Raw genomic sequence first — 22446 nt, 5'->3', positions numbered from 1 at the left:
TAGTCTTTTGACATAAAGATAAAATTAATTTTACCCTTCTATTTAGTTCATCTTATTTTATAACAGGCTGCAGAGTCAATGCTCTTCTGTTCTAAGACAAGGAAGGAGAAAAGAAATATGGCATAGGTTAGTGCCCAGCTGAATCTAATTTGAAGGGGACTTAGGGAAAACCTAAAATGTTCCCTTAATTTTATTAGGCTGCACTCTGTTTCATTAATTCACAATGTAAAGAAAAGTTGTAGCACATGGATCTGAATCTTTGAAATGATCAGAACTAGAAATTTAATAACATAATATTCTTCTCTATCATCTTAAGTCAGGTCTTAGTTGAAAATTTTAATTTCCATTCAAACAAATTATATTTGACCTTAGGGAGCTGATCCTATCATTTAAGTCTCTAGGGACCTTAATATGATTAGGAAGTTCTATAATTCCTCAAGTTAGGCATTTCTGAGGAGCATACTGGAAACATTATCTATTGAATCAACTATGTCCACATTCAGGGTACTCCTGATTGTTAATATATGCCAATAAAGAAGTAGAGAAATAATTGTAGCCTCATTGAAACCAGAGAATTCATATAGTTGTTCTTACTAACCACTAAAAGACAAATCAACCAAAACAGTATTCATCAGAGATGCCAACTGACATTCATTTCACAATGCATTTTGTGTTTCTTACCCAATGAATATGAGTAAAACTTGATACTATCTCGTGAGAATTGACTCCCCAATGAAAGCAACTCTTTTGCTTACAGTAAGAGAAGGCAATACAGGACTCGTTCACCAACAGAGCAAAAGGCTACTGCTTCTTAGGGATGAGAAAGACTAACATTAAAATTTTGGATTATTTTGAGTTAATTCCAGTCAGCCCACCTATCTAGCCCTCAGCTCCCATGTTCTGGTAGCTTTCCAATCAATGTTTAACATCATAGATCTGGCAGAAATTTGAATTTAATCTTGGAATCACAGTGTGCAGCCCTACAGACATAAGAGATAAAAGATACCTTTAGTATAGTCTTTGAAAATCTTTCCCATTCATCGGTGCTTTGAGAAAAAGCATAGAAATCTGAGTATTTAAGAAAGTCATCTATTTGTAGTAACCAAATCACCTTCAGTTGTTGAATATTTCATGCTCTTCATTCAGTTCTACACAGGCAGAGTCCAGGGTCCATTTATAAAACAAGCTCGTAATTCTAGATAAGTTCAAATAGTATTTCTGTTGTTACAGTCCCACTATTAATGTCTTATGGACTTATGTTCCAATTAGTCTTAAGAAATCAAGAACATATTCTCCCTATTTTCTGAGGAAGGCATCGTGAAACTACTTTTTTGTGGCTTGACATTTCTATCAGTTTAGATTCATTACTGCAAGTAAGAAAAATTGGCTCTAGCAAACTCAACCTTATAAAGGATTTCCTTACTGGATATCAAATAACATGGAATCACCAAGGCAGATTAAGAAGAGTGCTATTGTGGTTTATAGTGAGGGCAAAGCCTACAATCTGGGTCTTTTTGGAATCCCTAGTCAGAGCTAAAGCTCTGCTTATATGAGTTCCCAATAACTTAAAAAGGATTTATACACAATAAGGTAATGAGGGAGGTACTAATTGGATTAACATATTGAAGTATTTTGATATAAAAGTGTGGTGCGTCCTCTAGAGGAAAAGAGTCAAGAAAAACACAGCGACTAAGGAACAAGAATCTGTTTCTGATTTATACCCTTGTGTGCCCTTCACTTTGTAGCCTCACAAAATTGGCCAGTTCTCAAGCTAAGGAACTGGCTTGCTATTTACTTTATATAGCATTATAGTCTTTTGTCAATTTCAGTATAAATTCTATACATGTGGCTTATAGGATGACTTGAATAGACTTGAATTGGTATTCAGTTACTAAAAGTTACATCAGTGATTTACTGAGAAGTGAGAAAATTCTAAATTGATACAAATCATTCTAATGACCTCTTCATAATATTTGGAAAGGAAAAACATAACTTGTAGGAAGTAAAAAGCAATTAGTTTTAGTCAGAAGTAAAGATTGGTCAACCTGTTCACCACAAAATCAGTCACATTGTTCTTTTACTTTCAACTCTTGGAAACTTTCTGCCAATCAGGACACACTAACTGACATGAATTTTCTGTCTCATCTTCACACCAGCCTGTCTTCTAACTCATTTCAGTTGTTATTTAATTTTTGTTTTTTAACTTGCCTGTGTAAAGGCTCAAGGGGAAAATTTTCTGCCACTTTGAATTCTTGGTTTGGTTAGATAAAACAAATCAACATCAGACAGATTAGTAGACGAAAAATAAACCAAATAAATTTATTTATTTTTGAGCTGTTTTGCAAGACTTTTTAATTTACTTTCACTATTTTATTTCTAAGCTATTTTTTCTTTCCTTTTTTTTTCTTTTGTCTATGAATCACTGCTCCTGGAGGCCAATTCTCCCCCTTTTGTTGCCCTTGTTGTTTATCACTGTTGTTACTATTACTGTTGTTAGGTAGGACAGAGAGAATCGAGAGAGGAGGGGAAGACAGAGTGGGGGGGAGAAAGATAGAAACCTGCAGACCTGCCCGTGAAGCGACGCTCCCCCCAACCCCCCCCCCCCCCCCGCAGGTGGGTATCCTTATGTTGGTTCGTGGGCTTGGCGCCATGTGCACTTAAACCGCTGCATACACCCGCAGCCTGCTATTTTTTCCTTTTAATTGGGAGGTTAATGGTTTACATGGGCAGGTCTGCAGGTATCTACCTTTCTCTCCATCCCCACCCTCCACCCCCCATTTTCCCCTTCTCTCTTGATTTCTCCAACCACAGAAGCAATATATTTGCCTCAAATTTATGTGTGGGCAATGCCATAGTACTGAATTATTTTTAAGGGAATTATGTTTATTTACTGACTTATTTTGCAATAGAATTTGTATCATCTCAGAACATTTTATGTTTGCAAAGATAAAAAGGAGAATAATTTCTGTTTCATGATAAATGCACAAGTTTCTCATTTATATCGATCACACGTTTTGTCTATTATATTCTTACATTTTATATGAAGGCCTACAACATACTTTGTTACTGTAGTAATACTGTTGCTTTGCTTTCATAATAATAATTAAAATAACCTATGTTTCATTGGCATTTGTACTGAAAAGATATTTTGTATCAATATCTTAATTGATTCAGAAAATAATATATACATAAAATTTCACCAGTCAACTTTTACTTCTATAGTACTGTAAGAAATTATACAATATCATTTAATTTCAAATGGCCAGTACAGAGAAGTACCTTGTTTATTGGGGTATAATGCCTTTGGTTATGTATTTATGTTTATGTAAGTATTTTACCAGAACACTGTTCAACTTGGGCTTTTGGTACTGAGATTGAACCTGAGAACTTGGAGCCTCAGGCATGAAAATCTGTTGCATAGCTATTATGCTCTCTCCCTGACTTTTGGTTATGCTTTTTTAATATTGAATATATATATATATATATATATGAGTTTTAATGACAATTATTAAAAAGCAAAAGAATATCAGTTTACTCCTTCCATCCTTTCTGTTCATAGTCCTACTTACTAATGAGGAAATAATTTCTCTTCGAATTGTTTCAGTGGATGAACTCATTTTTTTTATAATAAAAACAAATTAGCTTTCTACATTTCTGAGGAAATAAATGGCATTATTAGCCTCAAAGCTCTAATAAACTCAGAATTCCATAGATTGTGTTTGAAAGTATATTCTAGAGCAGTTCTGAACAGATTCTGTACGTCTGAAAATATAGCTCTGTTGCTTACTGTTTCTATAGTGCAGACAGACAAATGAATCAGGATTTGTTTATGGCTTTTTCTCTTATGTCCTGAGTTTCCCCTCTTAACTATTAGTTTTAATGAAGCATGTGAACAAAAAACATAAATATATTAGTGCATAAGTATGTAAGTGCATTAGTGTTAATCAAATGTTTTGCTGACATGCATCATAATATTACGTTTCAGCTGCTTTCTATATACAGAACAGCTGTAATAAAATTTACATGAAGGATTATTGGGGGTATTAAGTTAATATTTAAAGCACATAATAGAGTTTCTGCCCAAAGTTAGAAACCACATTAACAGAGAGATCATTAGTTTTAAGTTATCTAATTATTATCAAGTGCTAACTAGAGCTTCTAATGGGGAAAAGGAGAGGAAAAAAAACACACCAGCAAACCTTGTTCAATGATTTTTAAAACTATTACTGCATTTTTTTTTTATAGAGAAGCTGTAGAAATGTGGTAGTTGTAGAAGTAATGATAGTGTTAGTCTCCAGTAAACTTGGTAGCCTCCATAATTCATTTAGAAAGAAGTTGCCTATCCTAATTGTATTTGCCTCTAGTAAGTGCATTAATACATGACAATGAATTCTTGCAGCATAGAGGGATGTCATTGCTATCATTGTTGTTCTTATTTCCTTGGCTTTATAATTGTCGAGACACTACAGTGAAAAGGTGTTTGATAAATAACAAACTGGTATTTTCAGATTAATAGCATTTCAGTAATCTGGACACTAAATTTTTATTTTTAGTTACTTTTACATGATTAATCAATTTTTTAATCATTCATTCATTTTCCAAAAGTTTGGGTAGGCACTGTTTGTTGGGCATAGATTACATAATTTAATTACATGAGTTCAATGTTTAGTAGTGATATTTTCTGATTATATCTCATGTACACTCATATATTCTAATATTGCAATGGAGATTATTTTGATAATTAAAAAAGCTACAGTAACTTTTATTTTTTTTTGAAAGAGACAGAGAAAAAAGAGAAACAGAGAGAGCAAAAGAGACCATAATACCAAAGCTTTCTTCAGTGTGTTGGAGGCTGGATTTGAACTTGGGCCATGCACATGGCAATAGTATACACAACAGTAGTGTATACTATTCCAGTGCATTATTTGCTGGCCCTTGCTACCGTAATTTTTCTGTGTGTTTGTTCAGATCATTTAATTGAGGGGGGGGGGTTCTTGGGCATAGGAGCCTCTCATCTACTTAGGTAGATTTAGAAATTATGAGAATAACAATGCTATCTGGCTGAGTTGGGGAGCTAATTCAATTATGGTGGTAAATTGGTGTGCTGTTTTGCCATATGGGCCAACTGGCTCCAAGTCCAGTCGTTATCCCATTGAAGGAAGCTACAGTGCTGGTGTCTTTGACTCTCTCTCTCACTGTCTCTTTGTCTCTAAGAAAAAGAAAAAAACATCTGATTGGATTGGGTGATAGCATACCAGTTATACAAATGACTTTTCTGCTGGAGGTTCCAAGGTCCCAGATTCCATGCCAGATGACACCTTAAATGAGAGCTGTGTGTCAGAGATATGGTAATACATAAACCAATAAGGATTCATATGCCACTAGTACTTTAAATAAAAAGAAAAGAAAAATTTTTAAATGTTATATATCATCCCCACTGTGTTTTCTCTTTGCTATTCATAAGATTTATGTAATAACGATAATGGTCATTCAAATATCATTCATTGTATAAACATATACTTTAGTAATTGCTAAAACTGAGAAAAGATACATACCCACAGGAATACTTATGGGGATTCTATTGACTTCTAAGTGGAACTAATTTCAGATACTGAAGATATTACTTCAGTATTTCAAAACATCTCATGTCATTTGTCATTATAAAAAAAAAAGGTAAAAAGTTTACCCATGCTGAATCTCAATGACTGAAACATCTGTATGATTTCTGCACAACAGGTGTTTAGTAAATGTTTTGGGTGACTGTTAGAAGGAACTCTTAATGACTTCATAATGAAGTAATTATTCAAGTGTCATGTTAAACTGTGACTCAGAAATTACATAGTGACACTTTTCAGTTGATATACACTATTATATGTATTTTGGTAAAATTAAGTAATATTTTAAATATTAGTCAACTTGAAAAATGTACTGATTTAGAAAGTTTCAAAAACTATTAAAGCAAATAATTATAATACTTAAGATATACATACTCCTGAAACAATAAGAGCGTATCAAAAGTGTTCTAGTAAAATATGACAATGGAATGAATGGCTAGTTTTCAAAATAGAGGCATCTGCTCTGCGAATATTCCAAGGAGTGCTTCCAATTTCCATGCATCAGCTCCTTTATTCAAAAGAGGGAATTATTCCGTCTCAATAGAGACATGTAGGACAACACAAAATTTAGGGTGCTGTGAAGTTGGAATTTTAAGACGTCTTTTATTTATACCCTGCTTACTTAAATGAAAGACTAGCATACTAAATAGGTGTATGCTCTAGCGAACACCCATGTTAGTGGGGAAACAATTACAGGAGGCAGACCTTCCACTTTCTGCAACCCCATAATGATCCTAGGTTCAAACTGCCAGAGGGTTAAAGAATAGGAAAGCTATCAGGGGAGGGGATGGGACATGAAGTTCTGGGGTGAAAATTATGTGGAATTGGTCTGGGAAGTGGCTCAGTGGATATAACATTGGACTCTCAAGCATGAAGTTCCAAGTTCAATTCTCTGCAGCACATGTGCCATGTCTAGATCTTTCTCTCTGTGTCTCATTAATAAATAAATAAAACCTTTTTTAAAAAAGAAAATTATGTGGAAGTGTACCCTTCTTATCCTATGGTCTTGTCAATCTTTCCATTTTAAAATAAAAATTAAAAAAAGGAAAAGAAAAATGCAGACAAAATATATCTCCATATTTTTTGCTACAAAATGTTTTCCTTTGTTATATTTTACTTCTTCTGACCAGTGTGTATACCTACAAGATCCAAAAAATAACAGACCTCTGTCTTTATATACTCAAGAAGAACTAACCAACCCAGATAATCTATATATTCAATGTGATTTCAATATACATTTTATAATGAATGCTATTAATTAATTTTTTTTATTTATAAAAAAGAAACATTGACAAAACCATAGGCTAAGAGGGGTACAACTCCACACATTTCCCACCACCAAAAACTCCATATCCCGTCCCCTCCCTGATAGCTTTCCTATTCTTAATCCCTCTAGGAGTATGAACCCAAAGTCATTGTGGGATGCAGAAGGTAGAAGGTCTGGCTTCTGTAATTGCTTCCCTGCTGAATATAGGCGTTGACAGGTTGATCCATACTTCCAGACTGTCTCTCTCTTTCCCTAGTGGGGAAGGGCTCTGGGAAAGCAGAGCTCCAGGACACATCAGTGGGGTTGTCTGTCCAGGGAAGTCTGGTCTGCATCATGCTAGCATCTAGAACCTGGTGGTTGAAAAGAGAGTTAACATACAAAGCCAGACAAATTGTTGACCAATCATGGACCTAAGGGCTGGAATAGTGCAGATAAAGAGTTGGTGGTGGGGGCGGAGTCCTCCATTTTATAGATAGTAGGCATATTTTAGTTAAATTCCAAAGGGCCTGTGGCTATATTCGTTTTTTTTTTTCCTTTCTCTTTTTTTCCCCTGAGACTGAAATATGATATGCCAGTGGATCCAAGTTATTGTCTGGGGAGATGATGTCATGGCTGGGAAAAGTACCAGAAAGCTGGATCAGGGAAGAGAGTAGCTCCCTAATATGGGAAAGGGGTATAAATATTGTTGACTGTAAACCTCATCGATTTGATGTGATCTGGGAATTAAAAGCTATCTTGTTAAAATAAATAAAAATAAAATTTTTATAACTGGACTTGTGAAAAAAAGGTAATTTTAATAGTGACAATTATTGACCCAAACCTAGCCAATACTGGAGATTTTAAATGTTTTCTTTTTAGTGTATGTTTATGTTTTAAGTATTTGTTATCATGGCAAATTGGAATATAAGTGGAAAACTGTCGCTAAATGTTGTAATTTTATTCTTATCAAATATCTTTTTCTTTTTTGATATCACTGGTGTTTTATCACTCTGGAATGACTTTTTTACATGATTCTTTTTTAAAATTGATTTATTAATGGTTGACACGACCATAGGATAAGAGGGGTATAATTCCACTCAATTCCCACCACCACCAGAGTTCTGTATCCCGTCCCCTCCACTGGAAACTTTTCTATTCCTTATCTCTCTGGGAGTATGGACCCAGGATCATTATGGGGTGCAGAAAGTGCAAGGTCTGGCTTCTGTAATTGCTTCCCAGATGAGCATGGGCATTGGCAGGTCGGTCCATACTCCCAGCCTGTTTCTTTTTCTTTCTTTTTTTTTAAAATTTTTTTGCTTCCAGGTTTATTGCTGGGGCTCAGTGTCTGAATTATGAATTCACTGCTCCTGAAGGCCACTTTTTTTTTGCCTTGTTTAATCGTTGTCGTCGTTGTTGTTATTGATGTTGTTGTTTTTGGATAGAACAGAGAGAAATGGAGAGAGGAGGGGAAGACAGAGACAGGGAGAAAGATAGACACCTTCAGACTTGCTTCACTGCCTGTGAAGCGACTCCCCTGTAGGTGGGAGCTGGGGGCTCGAACCGGGATTATTACGCGGTCCATTAACACTTTGCACAACGTGCACTTAACCTGCTGCCTGACTCCCTACTCCCTCCTGTTTTTCTTTCCCTAGGAGAACAGGACTCTGCGGAGGTGGGAATACAGGACATATTGGTGAAGTTCTAGAATTACCTTTTCAAATAATAAAAAGAAAAGAAAGGAAAAGACACAGCACTGTTGAAACGTCTTCTATTGTAGTAGATTGGGCTCAAACCTAGGTCATGAAACCTCTTTATTATCTGTAAACACATTTAGTAATAATATCATGTATTTTTTCTAAATGAAAGTTAGGTTAATGAAGACTGCCCAGTATTGTTCAAATACAGGTATCCCTGTTTTTTGCAATTTTCCCTTATGCAAGTTTACTTTTACAGCAGTATGTTTTTATTGCCATTATTACTTTTGCCATGTTTGAGTGATAATTTAAGTTTTGTGTGTGTTATTTGGTAGGTGATTTCTTTGAGTCCTGGAGTTCACCCATACCAATTAACAGTAATTGCTTCTTCATTTATTGTCACTTTAGCTTGCAAAAGTTTTACTAGGGTGCTCTGTTTTTGGATAGAATAGATAAATATACCATCAAAAAGAATACAGCTTAAACTGTCTAAAATTAGTGATTTAGTATAAATGATGCCAATTGTTTTCTTTCATAGTAATTCTATTTGAAGGAGAACAAACCTGAAAATATTCTTTAAAAAACTTAACTTTCTATTAACATACAATTCAAATATTTGATTATATCTATTTTTTAAATGCTAGCATAGTAAATACATTTGGGGAAAAGGGAAGGTAACTGTTTCATAACTAAAGTATTGATTTTTAACATTTTAGATGAATTCAAGTTCTTTATGAAAAGACTACCTATGAATTATTTCCTCAACACATCTACTATCATGCATTTGTGGACAATGGATTCTAATTTCCAACGTCGCTATGAGCAGCTGGAGAACAGCATGAAACAACTTTTTCTAAAGGCGCAGAAAATTGTACACAAGCTCTTTAGCCTTAGCAAGAGGTGTCATAAACAACCTCTCATCAGCCTGCCAAGACAAAGGTAAGATATTTGTAACCTTGTACACAACGAACAGCACTGTTTTACATGGAAATCTGTTTGTTTATTTCCTAAATTCAGGTGTAGCAGTATACTGAGCACAGTGTTATTTATATTCTTATAGCTCACTTGAATACAAAAGATTCTTGTAAGTCTCAAAATATTGAATTCAAACTTTTTTACTAGTGATTTAATAATTATTGACAAGACTGTGGCAAAAAGAGGGGTATGATTCATACAGTTCCCATCACCAGAGTTCTACATTCCATCCCCTTCATTGGAAGTTTCCTTATTCTTTAACCCTCTGGGAGTATAGACATAGGATTATTATAGAGTGCAGAAGGTGGGAGGTCTGGCTTCTATAATTGCTTTTCCACTGAACGTGGGTGTTGGTAGGTTGATCGATACTCCCAGCCTGTTTCTTTCTAGGGCAGGGCTCTGGAGAGGTGGGATTCCAGGACACACTGATGAGGTCGTCTGCCCAGAGAAGTCAGGTTGGTGTCATGGTAGCAGCTGCAACTTGGAAGCTGAAAAAAATTAAGATATAATGCAGAGGAAATAGTTTACTAATCAGGAACCTGAAGGTAAAAGTACAGCAGATGAGATTTGGGGTCTTCATATTGGAAAAAGCTAGAAAGTCGATTTTAGGTTTATTCCAAGGGGCCCATGACTTTACTAATTTTTGCTCGAGCCCCACAGCTAACATGCAGGTGGGCTAAAAGAATTGTCTGGAAAAATGGTGTCTGAGTTGGGACTAAGGCTAGAAAGCTGGATCAGGGCAGACAGTAGCTCCCAAATATGGGAAAAGTGTATAAATACTGTTATCTGTGAACCCCATCCATCTGACTAGAGTCCATGTCTATCCATACTTATCACAGGAACCTGTGTAACTTCTGCATCCCTGTCAGTCTGAGCTTGAATTCTATGGCCATAGTTAGGAACATTCTAGGCTGCACTTAGTTCAAGACCAGTCTTCCTTGAATAGTGGAGTATGTCGATCCATCCTCCCTTTGGAGAGTGGGGCAGTTTCTACCACTTCTTTTCTACACTGAGGGCAAGGTCCTGTAGTGGCCCACAAGAGGGTGATGATGTTTCACCAAATTAAACTTTTTCCCTTGAAGTAATAGTACAATGGGAAATACATGTTAGTATTCCTTTTTTTATTACTACCATCAGAGAAGCATTCTGTATGCTACTTAAGTAATAATGATATTGTAATAATCAGGAAGCAAAACATGACGTAATGGCTATATTATAAGCAAAAGAAGTAAGAAAAAAAACTAAAGCTTATTTACTTTGAACAATATTTGCAATTATATAAACTTAGTCTACATGAATCTCTGAACCCAGTGGAAGTTTCTGGCAATGTGTATGAATAATGATAAACCATTAAAATGCATAAAGCAAAATATTTGGGGAGGGAGGGAAAAGGATCTTAGAGTATTGGCGTGTTCCTAAGTTAACAAGCATGTTGTAGACCACTAAGCACCCAATAAAATGAAAAGAAAAAAAATACCTGCTTTTCAACTAATTTTGATAACTAATGTTGATAAACATTTTTTTAAAGATTTGCTACTTTGAGATACATTTACTTGTCCAAGATATAAAAAAAAAAAATTCTATATACACACTAGAAATCTAGTTAAAAATACATCAAGGGGGCTAGGCGGTAGCACAACAGGTTAAGCACACATGGCGCAAAGCACAGGAACCGGTGGAAGGATCCTTCCTGGTTTGAGGCCCTGGCTCCCCTCCTGCAGGGGCATCACTTCACAAGCAGTGAAGCAGGTCTGCAGGGGTCTTTCTCTCCCCCTCTGTGTTTTCCCCTCCTCTCTCAATTTCTCTCTGTCCTATCCAACAACAAGAACAGCAACAACAACAACAATAACAATAATAACAAAATGGGGGAACTAGCCTCCGGAGGCCAGCAATAATCCTGAAGGCAATGTGTATATATATATATATATATATATATATATATATGAAAGGCTAAAAGAAAAATAAGAATACTAGAAATAGTATTTGATCCATTGTCTGTTATAAAATGTTTTAAATAAGACTTGATGCTTAAGTCATTAAGAGAATAATCTGCTGCTCAGTAAGGCTTTCCTTACTAAACAAAAGCTATGTATATATGTATACGCATTATTTTAAAAATCTATTTAGAAAACTAACTGTTGAAGCATGTTTCCATTCATTGGATTTTAGCACACTGAAAACATAAGCACCCATGCCCAACATCTAAGTTAAAAACATTCTTATTGCTACCCAAAGAAATTCGGTATAAATTAGCTGTCACTCAAACTTCTGCTCCCTGACCTAAACTATCACTCTAGTGATTCACCTATTTGTTGCCGCTTATTTGCTTTTTCTGCACATGGAGGTATACTCATGTGTTGTGTAGTATTTTGTGCTGGGCATAATGATTTCAAGTTCTTCATACTGTAGCATGTATCAGTATTCTAGATATATCACCATTAACTCTTCAGTGGGCACTTGGGTCATTTCTACTTTTTGACTAACATGAATAATGCAACCATCAAAATCCAGGTATGATTTTTTTCCCATGGGCATGTGTTTTCAGTTGCCCTAGGAATTTATCTAAGACTCTAATGGACAAGTCTTGGGGAAAAAAAAGCAATATTTAACATTTTGAGAGGCTGCCAAACTATTTTTCAAAGTTCCTGTTTACACCATCTATGAGTGACAGTTCCAATTACTCCACATCCTCTCCAACAATTGTTATTGTCTATCTATTTAATTGCCTTCATATAACTGCATAGGAAGTGATTTCTTATTGCAGGCTTCTATTTTAAATTAAATTCTCACACACACCCTCCAAAGAGTAATGAATGAACATCTTTTTGTGTGCTTATTTATGTCCTTTGGAGAATTAAGTGTTTGAGTTATTCACCCACTTTAATGTTGTTTTCAAATTTTTATTATTGATTTGCAAGAACAACTTATACCTTTTGATTTCAGGCTCCTATCAGGTTGATAAGATAAAATACCTTCTTCCATTCTCTGGGGTATTGCTTGTTTGATCCATTCTAGCATCCCCCTTTCTCTCTCTGTCTCTCCAGTCTAGTTTAAAGTTTTTCAAGTAACTTTTTTTTTAGATATTTCAATATTCTTTATTATTTCTATCATTCTTTTGTCTTTCCATTTAACATGATTTACTTTTCCTAGTTCTATAGATTAGAAAAGTAAAGAATTTATTTGGTTTTCATCTTTTTGAATAAATTAGTCCACAGCTAAATGTTTCCTTCTAAATATTGCTACGTGTTGTTATTTTATATACCCCCTAGTGTTTTCTATTCCGTTTTACATAATTGTTGTATATTTATCTTCATACTTCCAAGGAATGTTCCATAAAAATTATGAAATAGGAAATACAATGTTATTATGTAAGATGTATGTAGATTATATGTGATTTGTAAAACCATTAAAATATATGTTTCACCCTGTAAAAAAATGGGATATTTAAATGTGTAAGGTAGATTTGGAGTCAATTTGATTTTATTATAAACATGTAGATTTATGATTATGTTTCTGAAGTACAGTGGATTTTGGACAACACATCTGAACTCATGAGATTTGAACAAAGTAGACATTGAAACATAGGTACACACAAAACCGTGAGATCTCAATATAGTGCCATGAAAAACATATAGTCAGCATTTGAGAACAAATTTATGGAGTGGTGGAAAAAAGAAAATGCAAATGAACAGGCAGTTAGGTAAAATATATCACATGACCCACGTTAGTATCTAGTAAAAATCATAGTTCAACATAAGAAATGTCAGAAAAGTGCAAGATTTGTAGTGAAAAGTATGAATATTTAAATTGTGTGCAAAGTGAGCAAAATAATATTATAAGCAGATGTGTTGTTTCAAACACAATTCAATAAACTATACAAATAAGTATTTGTTTTTCAGAACTTCAAAATTAATCAGAGGTTGCCAGAGGCTTTTCTTGACTTTTTTTTTTAATATAGCATAATTCCTGCATTGGCTATTACTCACCCCTCATCTCACGCACAAACAATGCAACTTGCTAGCTGAAAGAGTTTATTGAATATGGATTTTTCCCATCATCACTTTTCTTTGAGTAGAAATAAAAGAGTTGTGTTTTTTTTTTTTTGCTTTTTTTTTTCTCATTGTAATAGAGGCATAAAATGACATTAGGAAAATAAAACACACCAACTACCACTTACTAGTAATCTCTAAGGGAAATAGAAGTTGAATGTTTGTGGGGTATGTTTTCAGAAAATTTTGAAAGAGGAAATAAATAAACCGTACCAATGATTCATCTCCATTTAAAATCTTTTTTATTATGATTCACTTGAGTTTTTTCAGCTTTTTCTCTTATAATTATCCTAACCTACTTACTAGTTTTCAGTATTTGACATTGTAAAATCATTAATCAAAACCAAAATGAGGCCCTCAAAATTCCCCCCACCACCATTAAGGAAGTTTTTCGTACTTTCTATATAGTGATAAAATATTTAAATTTCTCTTTATAAAGCATGGTATAATTCTCCCTTTAGAATAAAACAAGATAGTTCAATCACCAAGTCTATTGTCAGCAGTATTCTGTCCATAAAATCATGTGACATCTGAGTAAATTCTGAAAACTATAACAATCTTGTTTCCTTAAAATGAGTATATTTTGGGAGCCGGGAAGTGGTATAGCAGGTTAAGTGCAAGGACCGACATAAAGTTCCCAGTTCGCATCCTTGGCTTCCCACCTGCAGGGAGTCGCTTCACAGGCAGTGAAGCAGGTCTGCAGGTGTCTATATTTCTTTCACTCCCCCTCTCTGTCTTTCCCTCTTCTCTTGATTTCTCTCAGTCCTATCCAACTACAGCAATAACAACAATAATAACAACAACAGTGACGATAAACAAAAAGGAAAACAAAAGGGATAAACAAAAAGGAAAACAAAAGGGAAAAAAATAAAAAAGTTTTTAAAAAATGAGTATATTTTGTTTCCACTCTAAAATTTTTGAGATAAGCATAAAATGGCAGTTTTATTTGATCAAAGTACAATCAGTATTGTAATTATTGAAAAGCATTAATGTTTAATTCCTAAAGAATGTGTTGTTATGAATGAGTAATAAAGCATCTAAAGGTTCATAGAAATAATATATTGAGTATTGCATTGGTCAAGGTTTAATCAGCACTCATCTACTAGAAGAAAAACCTCACCGATAGCACTGGTCAATTTATTTTGTTGTTGGCATCAGGGTTTCTCTACTCTGAGACAAGTTTTGTTTGTGTTGTATATCTTGGTGATGCATTTTTTTTTGGCTTTTCACATAGTCTACTTTGATTTTTATTATTTAATTTTAGTAATAACCATTTAGCAGCCATTTCACAAAATGTATGAATATTTAGTCTTCTTTTATTCTTCTTTTCCATATCACTTTATTTGGATGGGGAGTGAATCGTTTACTAAATCGCACACTAAAGTGTAAGTTGTTTTTTTTTTTTTTTCCTCCTTCAGGGTTATTGCTGGGCTCGGTGCCTGCACCATGAATCCACCGCTCCTGGAGGCCATTTTTCCCCCCTTTTGTTGCCCTTGTTGTAGCTTCGTTGTGGTTATTATTATTGCCCTTGTTGACGCAATTCGTTGTTGGATAGGACAGAGAGAAATGGAGAGAGGAGGGGAAGACAGAGAAGGGGAGAGAAAGATAGACACCTTCAGACCTGCTTCACCGCCTGTGAAGCGACTCCCCTGCAGGTGGGGAGCCGGGGGCTCGAACCGGGATCCTTACACCGGTCCCTGTGCTTTGCGCCACATGCGCTTAACCCACTGCGCCACCGCCCGACCCCCTAAAGTGTAAGTTTTTTTAAGACAGAGAGAACCTGAGATGTAGAAGGAGAGGAAAATAACCCTCTAATTTAGTGGGAGCCTAACTCAAACCTGAATGTGCACATGATAATGCAAGTCGCTATCTGGGGTGAGAAGCTTCTTTTACTTTATCCCTTTTCTTTTCTTTTTATGTGGTACTGAGAAATAAGGCAAAGTCCTTTCATATGTGCAGTACTGATGAGTGGTTTCCCCAACACAATTTTTTACTATATAGAGAGAAAGGGAGAGACACCAAAGCACCATTCTATCATCCATGGAATTCCCTTTTGAACTGTTTAGGATGTTCCTGATTATTGTTGGGGATCAAACCCAAGGTCTCATGCATGACATGTGGATTTTACCTCTAAGGCTCCTTCCTGGCCCCAGCATTTACTACATTTCTGATGTAAATATCACTTCTGTGATCAGTTTCACACTTTTCAATGTGACATCAATGAGCACAGAATTGTGAATAGACATATTGGTGCATGCAGGCTATAGCAAACCACAAGAATTAACTTGCATATTTAAATTTTTTAATTATCTTTATTTATTTACTGGATAGATACAGTCAGAAATCAAGAGGGGAGGGAGGGATAGAGAGGGTGAGAGGCAGAGGGACACCTGCAGTCCTGCTTCACCACTTGTGAAGCTTTCCCCCTGCAGGTGGGGACTGGGGGCTCGAACCTGGGTCTTTGAGCATTGTAAAGTGTGTGCTCAACCAGGTGCGCCACCACCTGGCCCCGACTTGCATATTTTAGAAGTTATCTCTTTTCTTTTTTTTTAAATAGTTATTTAATTATGATTGACATGATTTGGGGATGAGAGAGGTACAATTTCATACAATTCCCACCACCAGAATTCCGTATACCCTCCCTTCCACTGGAAGTCTCCCTACTCTTTATCCCCCTGGGAATATGGATCAAAGACTTTTATGGGGTACAGAAGATGGGAGGTCTGGCTTCTGTAATTGCTTCTCTGATGGACATGGCGTGTTGGCAGGTTGTTCCATACCCCCAACCTGTTTATATCTTTCCCGTTTAAGTAAGGCTCCGGGGAGGTGGGGTTTCAGTACCTATTTGTAAGGTCATCTGCTCAGGGACTTCAGGTTGGCATACTGGTACCATCTTCAACTTAGTGACTGAAAAGCATTAAAATATAAAGCAGAATGCGCCGCCCTGTCATGACCACCAGAGAGACTGACAAAGTCATCTCCTCTGGACCTGCATTCAGACTTCAAAGAAGCTGGGCAGAAGCACGGGAATGGGTCGACGCATTCTCCCCCCATTATTGCTACAAACAATTATACTGTCACAATTGATTAATAATGCTTTGGCAGTGCCTGGTGGAAATGGAGAGTCAAAAGCACCCCCTCTCCCTTACACAGGAGCATATTTGAAAGTTACATTATTGAAAGTGGAGAAGGTGGGTCAGCATAGACGGACAAATCAAGTCATGTTATGACTTGCCCCTCATAAAAACAATACAGAGATTGAGGCCTCCCAGGTACAAGTTGACTTATTGAAACAAAGAAAGATTAATAGTTAAACTGTACCAGACCTAGATGAGCAGTGGTCCACGACTAGGCAAAGATCTGTACGCCCCCATAGAAGATTAATGGTAGAGATAGCCCTCAGCAAAAGTCTAAAACAATTCTGGGTATGACCTCCCCTGGGAACAGAACAATACAAAGTATTGTACCCATTCTTTACAGTTATGGGGGAATAACATGTAGCCTGCCAAAGCCACAAGACTATTGTTACTTCTTTATGAGCTGGTTGCTTAGACAACCTGAATGTAACCTAAAAAAAGTATAAAAGCTAATGCAGTTTCACTATTAAAACGAGTCCAGATTCATCCTCCAATAGAGTGTGGTGTCTATCTGTTCTCCCTCGCTGACTCCTGACGCACCTGGGAGGTTGCCTTCAAGACCCCTGACCCTCCTGCTGCTTGTCCACTGAGTGGTCCGCGGCAGCAGAACAAATTGTTTAATAATTAGGAGCCTAAAGGTAAAAGTGTAGCAGATGAGATTTGAAGTCTTAATGTTGGAAGAAGGTAGGAAGTGTAGGTATATTCTAAGGGGCCCAAGACTTTACTAACTTTTGCCTGAACCCCACAGATAACATGCAGGTGGGCTAAAAGTATTATATGGGAAAATAGTGTCAGAGTTGGGAATAGGACGAGAAAGCTGGATCAGGGCAGAGACTAGCTCCCAAATATGGGAAAAGGATATAAATACTGTTACCTGTAAACCACATTGATCTGACCTAAGACCTCAGACCAGCAGGGATGCAGAGGTTACACAGTCTCTTGTGCTAAATATGAATAGAGAAGTTATCTCTTTTCACTAACAATGGAAAGTAAGACATTATGAAATTAGTTTACTAATTTCACAAAGGAGAATGAGTCTAAACTACTTTTTATATATCTGAAATTTTTTATTTATTTGTTAGAGTAATAGCACTGCTATGTCGCTTGCTGAAGTTACAGAGTCTACACTAGGCCTCATGCAGGTAAAGGGTAAACACAGTATTAAAACACTTTCAAGCCCCAGGTTAAACTTTTCTTTAAGATCTGTGCATGTACATCCTATTTATTCTCTGTAATTGGCACATAGACCAAAACTGGCCCTCCACCTGTTTTTATATCAACCTATGAAGGAAGACTAGGTTGTATATTCTCAGTGGTTGATAAAATACTATTTTTGCTCAGTGTATGTTTCATGAAGGTCACTTTTAATGCTCATAAACTCAAGCCTTATCCATATATTTCTATATTGGCTTTGACCACTTGCCCACTGTAATTTCAGAGCTGGATAATGACCATAGAAGGTTCTGTATGGTTCTGAAACCTTGAGTATTTGCTATTTGATTCCCTACAGAGAAAGTCTGTCAGCCTCTGTTTCTACTGTAATGTGTTTTAAGTCTTATAAACTGTTGTTGGGTGGATCTTGATTATAAATCATCAGATTTCTTATATTATAAGTCGATATTATGTGAAAGACAGAATAATTCTGTTTCAGTCTCTGTCATATGATCTTATACGATGAGTTGAATCCTGTATTTTGGGTATTTAGGGAGTGATAATAAACATTCAACTAAATTAACTAAAAACTATGTAGAGAGGTATGTTTAATATATATGTATATAGATAGATGTAAAATCCATTATATAGTATGTAATACATTCATTACATATTTAGCTACATATGGACATAGATTTGGTTGTTGGAAAAGTCATGAAACATTTCTACCGAGAAATCCATAGAAAAGTACATCATAGTTTTTCTCACAACACAGTATATCCATATAAATACGTAATTAAAATATTAACTTATTAACTGACATGATACCTGGAGGAGTTATGTAAACACATACACACACAGACATACATATATATATATGTATATATATATATAAACTCAAATATCCTTTCAAATTGATATTCAAATATAAACTTGAATTATTTCATGAAGTTAGTCAACTTCCCCATCTCTCATTCTCTCCTTCAATCATAATACAATTCAAAATGATACTGTGACCTTGGACTAAGAGGAAAAACATGGACGTACACTATACACAAAGAAAATGAAGTCAGAAGGCTTAGCCGGCCGAGTCTGTGGGTGGAGGAGGATGAAATCAGCCTGGGGATGCTGAAATAAATGGCAGCTATGAAAGGATTGGGAAATCATTCCCGCCCACTGAAACTCTGAAAGGATAAGGTCCCAGCAGAGTGCGTTGGAATTTAGAGACAGCTCTCCAGTTCACAGACAGAAAGTGATCAATAAATATTTGATGTGTGCTCTGTGACATTTTTTCTGAATGCTTTCCTCTGCTTTCTGGAGCCATGCAACAATCGATTATTGCTATCTATTAAAATGTTTCTCACTCTACATGGACTGTATTACTTATTACAGCATGTATATCACATCACAATCTGTTTTTTTGTTTGTTTGTTTTTGCTTTTGTTTTTGTCTTACTACCAAGCAGGTTTATATCTTCACTTGCTCTTTAAAATGTACCCAACACAATGTCTTTGTCCATTTCTACTGTTAAAACTAAATATGACAGACTGGGTGCCTTATAACAAAATTTCAATTTCTGGAAGCAGAAAGTTCAGGATTCTAGCTTAGTACTTTTTTGATGAAGGCACAACTCCATAATTTTCTATAATTTACTCACATGGAGAAGTGGCAAGGAATCTTAATGGGATTTCTTTTATAAGAACACTAATTCCATTCAGGAAGTTTCTATATTTACAACCTAAGGCACTACTACACTCTACCCTTCCTAATTTCCTTCACTTCAGGAGGTTAAGATTCTAAAATGAGGACGGAGGTGAGATAGGAGACAAACATGCAGACCATTGCCAACAGGGTTAGTCTCTACCAATAAACACTATTAAGGGAGTGCAAGAATATTAGCTATCTCTTTTGAATACCAATCTTGACCATGGTGGTTGACAATGAAGTTGACATGTGAACTCAATCTCAAGATGCTTGAGTAGCATCTAAACCCTGATTTTCATTTGAACCCTAGATGCAGTGTTTTTTCTTTCTGAAATTTTCTTCTAAAGCCTTTCTTTCTCTAAACTTTTTGTTACATATATGTAACAAATAAGTACAGCTTTGTAACACTAGAGAAAAGCATATATTTAACTGACATTTTCATTTTGATTTAATTGAGGTAACAGTGTTTTATACAAGTGTACATGTTTTAGGAGAACAAGTTCCTACTTCACAAAATATTTGTGTTCACATTGCGCACTGCACTGAATGCCACTATGGCCCAAGCTCAGCCTACTAGATCCCAAATATTCTCACCAATCCCTACTCCACATTTTGAAAACATCATTTTTTGTGGTCAATCTGTGGTTTCATTTCTGTTTGAATTAACCTATTCCTTTGCTTCTTGGTTAACATTTTTATTTATTTATTCCCTTTTGTTGCCCTCGTTATTTTATTGTAGTAATTATTGTCTTGTTATTGATGTCATTGTTGGATAGGACAGAGAGAAATCAAGAGAGGAGGGGAAGACAGAGATGGGGAGAGAAAGATAGACATCTGCAGATAGATATCTGCTTCACCGCCTGTGAATTGGCCCCCCGGCAGGTGGGGAGCCGGTGCCTTTAACTGGACTGAGCTTGGCACCACCTGCACTTAACCTGCTGTGCTACTGCCCTACTCTCAAAATTTATTTTTATATTACAGAGTTACATGTATACATGGGTTTGAATCCACACCATCCCCACAACCAGATTTCTGAATCTTCACTCTCCCCACTAAAATACACCACAGTTCCCCTAAGGTGGTAGACATGGGCCAACCATCATCCCTACAACTATCTGTTCACATTTATACATAGTTGCCCCTTTTGTTTTGTGTTTATTTCTGTATTAGAGAAAGACAAATAAAATAGAGTTGGGGCCAGGAGGTGGCACACCTGGTTAAACACACACATTACAATGCTCAAGGACCCAGGTTCAAGTTCTTGGTCCCCACCTACCGGGGGAAAGCTTCACAAGTGGTGAAGCAGGGCTTCAGGTCTCTCTCTCTCTCTCTCTCTCTCTCTCTCTCCCTCTCTAGCCCCCCTCCTCTTTTAGTTTTTCTGTCCCTATCCAATAAATAAATATTTAAAAGAAAAAAAAGAGAAGATAGAGTGTAGCATGGTTCTAGCATATGACCTAGATACTACAAGGGATCAAACATGGGAATTTCAAATTTGTAAATTCTATGCTTTCCTACTGAGTTATATCCCAGACCTTATTATTTTTCTTTTTCTAAAATATATATATATATATATATATTTTTAAGTTGATGTTTTTTTTTAATTTACTTTATTTTGTTCATTTCCTTTTATTGCCCTTGTTGTTTTATTGTTGTAGTTATTATTGTTGTTTTCGTCGTTGTTGGGTAGGACAGAGAGAAATGGAGAGAGGAGGGGAAGACAGAGAGGAGGAGAGAAAGATAGACACCTGCAGACCTGCTTCACCGCCTGTGAAGCGACTCCCCTGCAGGTGGGGAGCCGGGGTTCGAACCGGGATCCTTATGCCGGTCCTTGTGCTTTGCGCCACTTGCGCTTAACCCACTGCACTACAGCCCAACTCCCCCAAAAAATATTTTCATTCATTTTATTATTGGATAGAGACAGAGAAATTGAGAGGGGAGGAGCGAAATAGAGAAGGGAAGAGACAGAGAGACACCTGCAGCCCTACTTCACCACTTGTGAAGCTTTCCCCCTGCAGGTGGCGACCAGGGGCTTGAACCTGGGACCCTGTGCACCACAATGTGTTCACTTAACCAAGTATGGCAGCGCCTGCCCTCCCCCCTTTTCTTTTAAACTGCCACCAGAGTTATCACTGAGGCTCAGGGCTAGTATTATAAATTCACTGCTTCTGGAAGCTAATTATTTTTTCTTTTTCCTTACTATATTTGATAGGACAAAGAGAAATTGAGAGGCAACAGGGAGAGAGCGAAGGAGGGAGAAAGCCAACTGCAATCCTGTTTCACTGCTCCGGAAGTTCCCCCCCACTTTCTACATGTGGGGTTTGAACCCAGGTCCTTGCACATAGTATTGTGTGCACTCAACTGGGTGTTCCACCGCCTGGCCCCCCCAAAATAATTTTGAATAATGATCTGACACCCTTAGAATCCCAATCTGCAACTTCCCAGTAATGAGTGAAGTTGTGCTTTTACCTTAGATTAACTTCTTTTTTTGAGACATTAGAGATTTACAAATAATATATAGTTTTCCCTTTTTTAAAGTATTCTTAACACTTTCAAATACATGAACTCCTGGTCATTCTTCCAGTAATGTTAAAACACAACATAGAGAGCAACAATAATGCAAACATTGAGGAAGTGACAAGGACTGAGATTCGAGCCCCAGTTCGCCACATAGGAGTGCCTGCAGTGGGGAATCAAGGAACATAGCTGTGATGTTTCTTTTTCTCTGTGTGTCTCTCTTCCTCTCTCTCTCTCTCTCTCCTTTTTTCCCATCTCTATATCTAGAGGTAAGTGAAAAATGGCTGCCAGTAGCAGCAGAATCCTGCAGGCACTGAGTTGCAATTATAATACTGGTGGCAAACAAAACCTTTTCATTTT

At 36.3% G+C, this 22446-nt stretch overlaps 1 protein-coding gene across 3 annotated transcripts in view; it reads left to right on the top strand.

Annotated features, from left to right (window-relative positions):
• BRINP3 (BMP/retinoic acid inducible neural specific 3) overlaps positions 1–22446 on the top strand; it is a 415839-nt gene that overhangs the window by 321845 nt on the left and 71548 nt on the right. For all 3 annotated transcript variants that reach the window (XM_007528705.2, XM_016190641.2, XM_060178474.1), the window contains one exon: positions 9272–9494. In XM_007528705.2, the coding sequence (XP_007528767.1) occupies positions 9272–9494 (223 nt within the window). The remainder of the gene's footprint in view (positions 1–9271; positions 9495–22446) is intronic.

Source organism: Erinaceus europaeus, chromosome 19 (assembly GCF_950295315.1).
Source record: "Erinaceus europaeus chromosome 19, mEriEur2.1, whole genome shotgun sequence".
Lineage (NCBI taxonomy): Eukaryota > Metazoa > Chordata > Mammalia > Eulipotyphla > Erinaceidae > Erinaceus > Erinaceus europaeus.
Note: the sequence above shows the minus strand (reverse complement) of the source record. Positions and strands in the feature narration are given on the sequence as shown.